This window comes from Elephantulus edwardii, unplaced genomic scaffold (assembly GCF_000299155.1).
Source record: "Elephantulus edwardii isolate Elephantulus edwardi_28Jun2011 unplaced genomic scaffold, EleEdw1.0 scaffold00004, whole genome shotgun sequence".
NCBI lineage: Eukaryota > Metazoa > Chordata > Mammalia > Macroscelidea > Macroscelididae > Elephantulus > Elephantulus edwardii.
Window position 1 is genome coordinate 606,187 of NW_006399754.1, and position 2,389 is coordinate 608,575.

Consider the following 2,389-nt stretch of genomic DNA (forward strand, 5'->3'; position numbering starts at 1 on the left):
CATCCACGCTGTGCATTACTACCCAGCTCTGTTTCAATCACTGCCAGGTGACTTTCTCTGGTGCTAGGTGACCTGCCCTCTTCTGCGGCAAAGCTCTTCCTCACTCTTGCCAATAAACTGTCAAGTCAACCAGAATCGAACCAAGTGCTTCAGGCCATGAGCCAAGGAGAAAGGGCGCCTCCACAGGCAGGAAGCTCACTTTCTCTAAATTTAAGTCACATGCGAAGATCTTGTATTCGCTAGTGAAAAGGGTGCGCTCCTCACTGTGCCAGCACTGGATTCTTCGACTTCTACCTGTAACTTGTTAAAGACTTCAGGCAATGAACTTACAATCCGTTAACTGCTTCACTGGGTCTTAACTCCAGAGCCCCAGTCTTTCCTCCAGATTTCTCAATATCTACCTTTACAGAGGGTTATAAGAAGACAAAGTAAAGACTTCTGAAAACACTAATGCAGCTGATGTTATCAACTTTGATCTCTTAAACTGCCAGCCAGTCATACAGGCTCATGTAGATTTCAAGGAATCTCTTCACCTTGGACACCGTCCAATCAGATTCTGATAATTCAGTCATTTCCAGGTACTTGTTGATTTTTGTGGCCACACTGCCCCACTCCATCCAGATGGAAAGGAATTTGGAGGCGGCGTGGTTTGAGGCTGAGGGTGGAGAAATCAAGGACTGGAAGGGGTCTGTCTGGGTTCTCTTGGCATGGGAGTTCCAAAGAAAATGAGAAGCCCAGAGGGTTTGTCAGCTGTAGGTTCTGAAATGAGGGTGTCTGGGGTCTGGCCCCAGCTCCTGGAAGCAAAGGGTATGGGGAGGGGCAGAGGGAAGGGAGAGATGGGATGCTCGAACCATCCCACACAGAGAAGGAGCAAGGATGAGAGCTGGAGTGGCAAGGGCCTTGGAGAGCTCACTCCCTGCAGAAGACATACTCGGTGTAGCTGGTCCAGATCTTGTCCTCGCTCTGGTCGGTGCTGCCCGCGAAGGCGCAGGTCCCCGTGGAACTGCACGCCACCATGTGGAAGCCTGACTCGGACAGCTTGTCAAAGGCCTGCTCCAGGAAGTTGAACTTGAGGTAATAGCGTGAGGTGTAGCGCTCTGGGGGCCGGTCGGGGTCCCGGCTCTCGTTCAGGGTGTCTCCGAACACCTCCTTGGCCAGAGACGTCTTGCCACACACAGTGATGCGAGCCACCCGCCGGAACTTGGCGTCTGCCTGCGCGTCCCGTCCGATGGTGTAGGAGCCCCGATAGCCGATGGTGATGTAACCGGAGCGCCGGCTGCCGTCCAGCGACTGGGACGGCGTGAGCAGCGGGCCCGCCGCGCCCCCGGACGGGCTGCGGCTCGCCAGCTCCAGCGTGGGCGATGGCACCCCGGCCGAGGCGCCCTCCTGCTGCTCCGGCTCCGCGTAGCCCAGCTGCACCAGCTCATCGCCCAGCGAGCCCTCCTTCTGCACCCCGCGCCGAGGGTGAGGGTGCGGCGGCCCCGGGCCGGGCTGCTGGGGCGCCCCGAGGCGGCGCACGAGCTCCGGCAGCTCGAAGTACTCTGCCTCGCGCTGCAGCCGGCTGCGCTCGGGGAAGTAGTCGGGCAACACTAGCTGCAAGTCCCGTAGATAATCCAGGATGTAACGGAAGAGAAAGCCGTCCCGGTCCAGAAAGAAGCGGCCTTTGCTGTCCCGGGCCAGCTCCTGCGGCTGCTGCTGCGTGAACATGCGCCAAAGCAGCGAGTCCGGCACCGAAACCACTGTGCAGCGCCGGGTCACATACACCTGGCCCCCCACGTTCAGCTCCACGATGTCAGGAAAGAGCCCGGGCTCCGCGGAGGACGACGAGGAGCCGCTGCCGCCCCCGCTGCCGCCCCCATTGGGTAATCCACGAGTGCTGTCGGCCAGAGCCATAGCCAAGAGGTGGCTGGGCTAAGGCCAACGAAGGGAGCCGCAGCCGCTGCTCCTGGAGCTCAGGCACCCGGACGCTGGCTCAGCCCTGCGCTCCGGCCGCCGACAGCCGCACAGAGCCGAGCTATGCGAGCGCGCAGCAGTGCGCCCCCGTGCGCCCCGGTGCGCTCCGTCCGCCTCGCCCGCGCGCTCCAGGCGAGTGCCAGGTCGCGGCCGGCGCGCCGCTTAAGTAGAGCCGCCCGCTCGGGCGCCGCGGCGCGCAGGAGGCGTGGGCGGCTGCGGAGCGGCGGGGCCTGGCTCCCCCACCGGGGAGGGGAGGCGCGAGCGGGGACTCGATTTGCATCTTAAACGCTGACGCTGCGCCCCGGCAGCAGGCTCCACCCCAAGCGCTCAGAGCGGGGCGCCCGGGTCCCCACCCCCGGCTGAGTGCGCAAGGCCCTTTCTGCCACCACCCAAATTTCTCCCTTATTTAAGGGAACGAACTCTGGGATAGGCGGCT

The 2,389-nt window shown here is 61.7% G+C and overlaps 1 protein-coding gene across 1 annotated transcript; it reads right to left on the reverse strand.

Moving 5' to 3' along the window:
• Positions 1 to 909: 909 nt before the first annotated feature.
• KCTD12 (potassium channel tetramerization domain containing 12) lies at positions 910 to 1,893 on the reverse strand. The gene has a single exon (XM_006879493.1). It carries the CDS (start codon positions 1,891 to 1,893, stop codon positions 910 to 912), a length of 984 nt encoding a protein of 327 aa, XP_006879555.1.
• Between the last annotated feature and the right edge of the window lie 496 nt (positions 1,894 to 2,389).

What these genes read in the sequence shown, in the direction of transcription:
- KCTD12 (XM_006879493.1), bottom strand. Translation starts at nt 1,893, where the DNA reads ATGGCTCTGGCCGACAGCACTCGTGGATTACCCAATGGGGGCGGCAGC.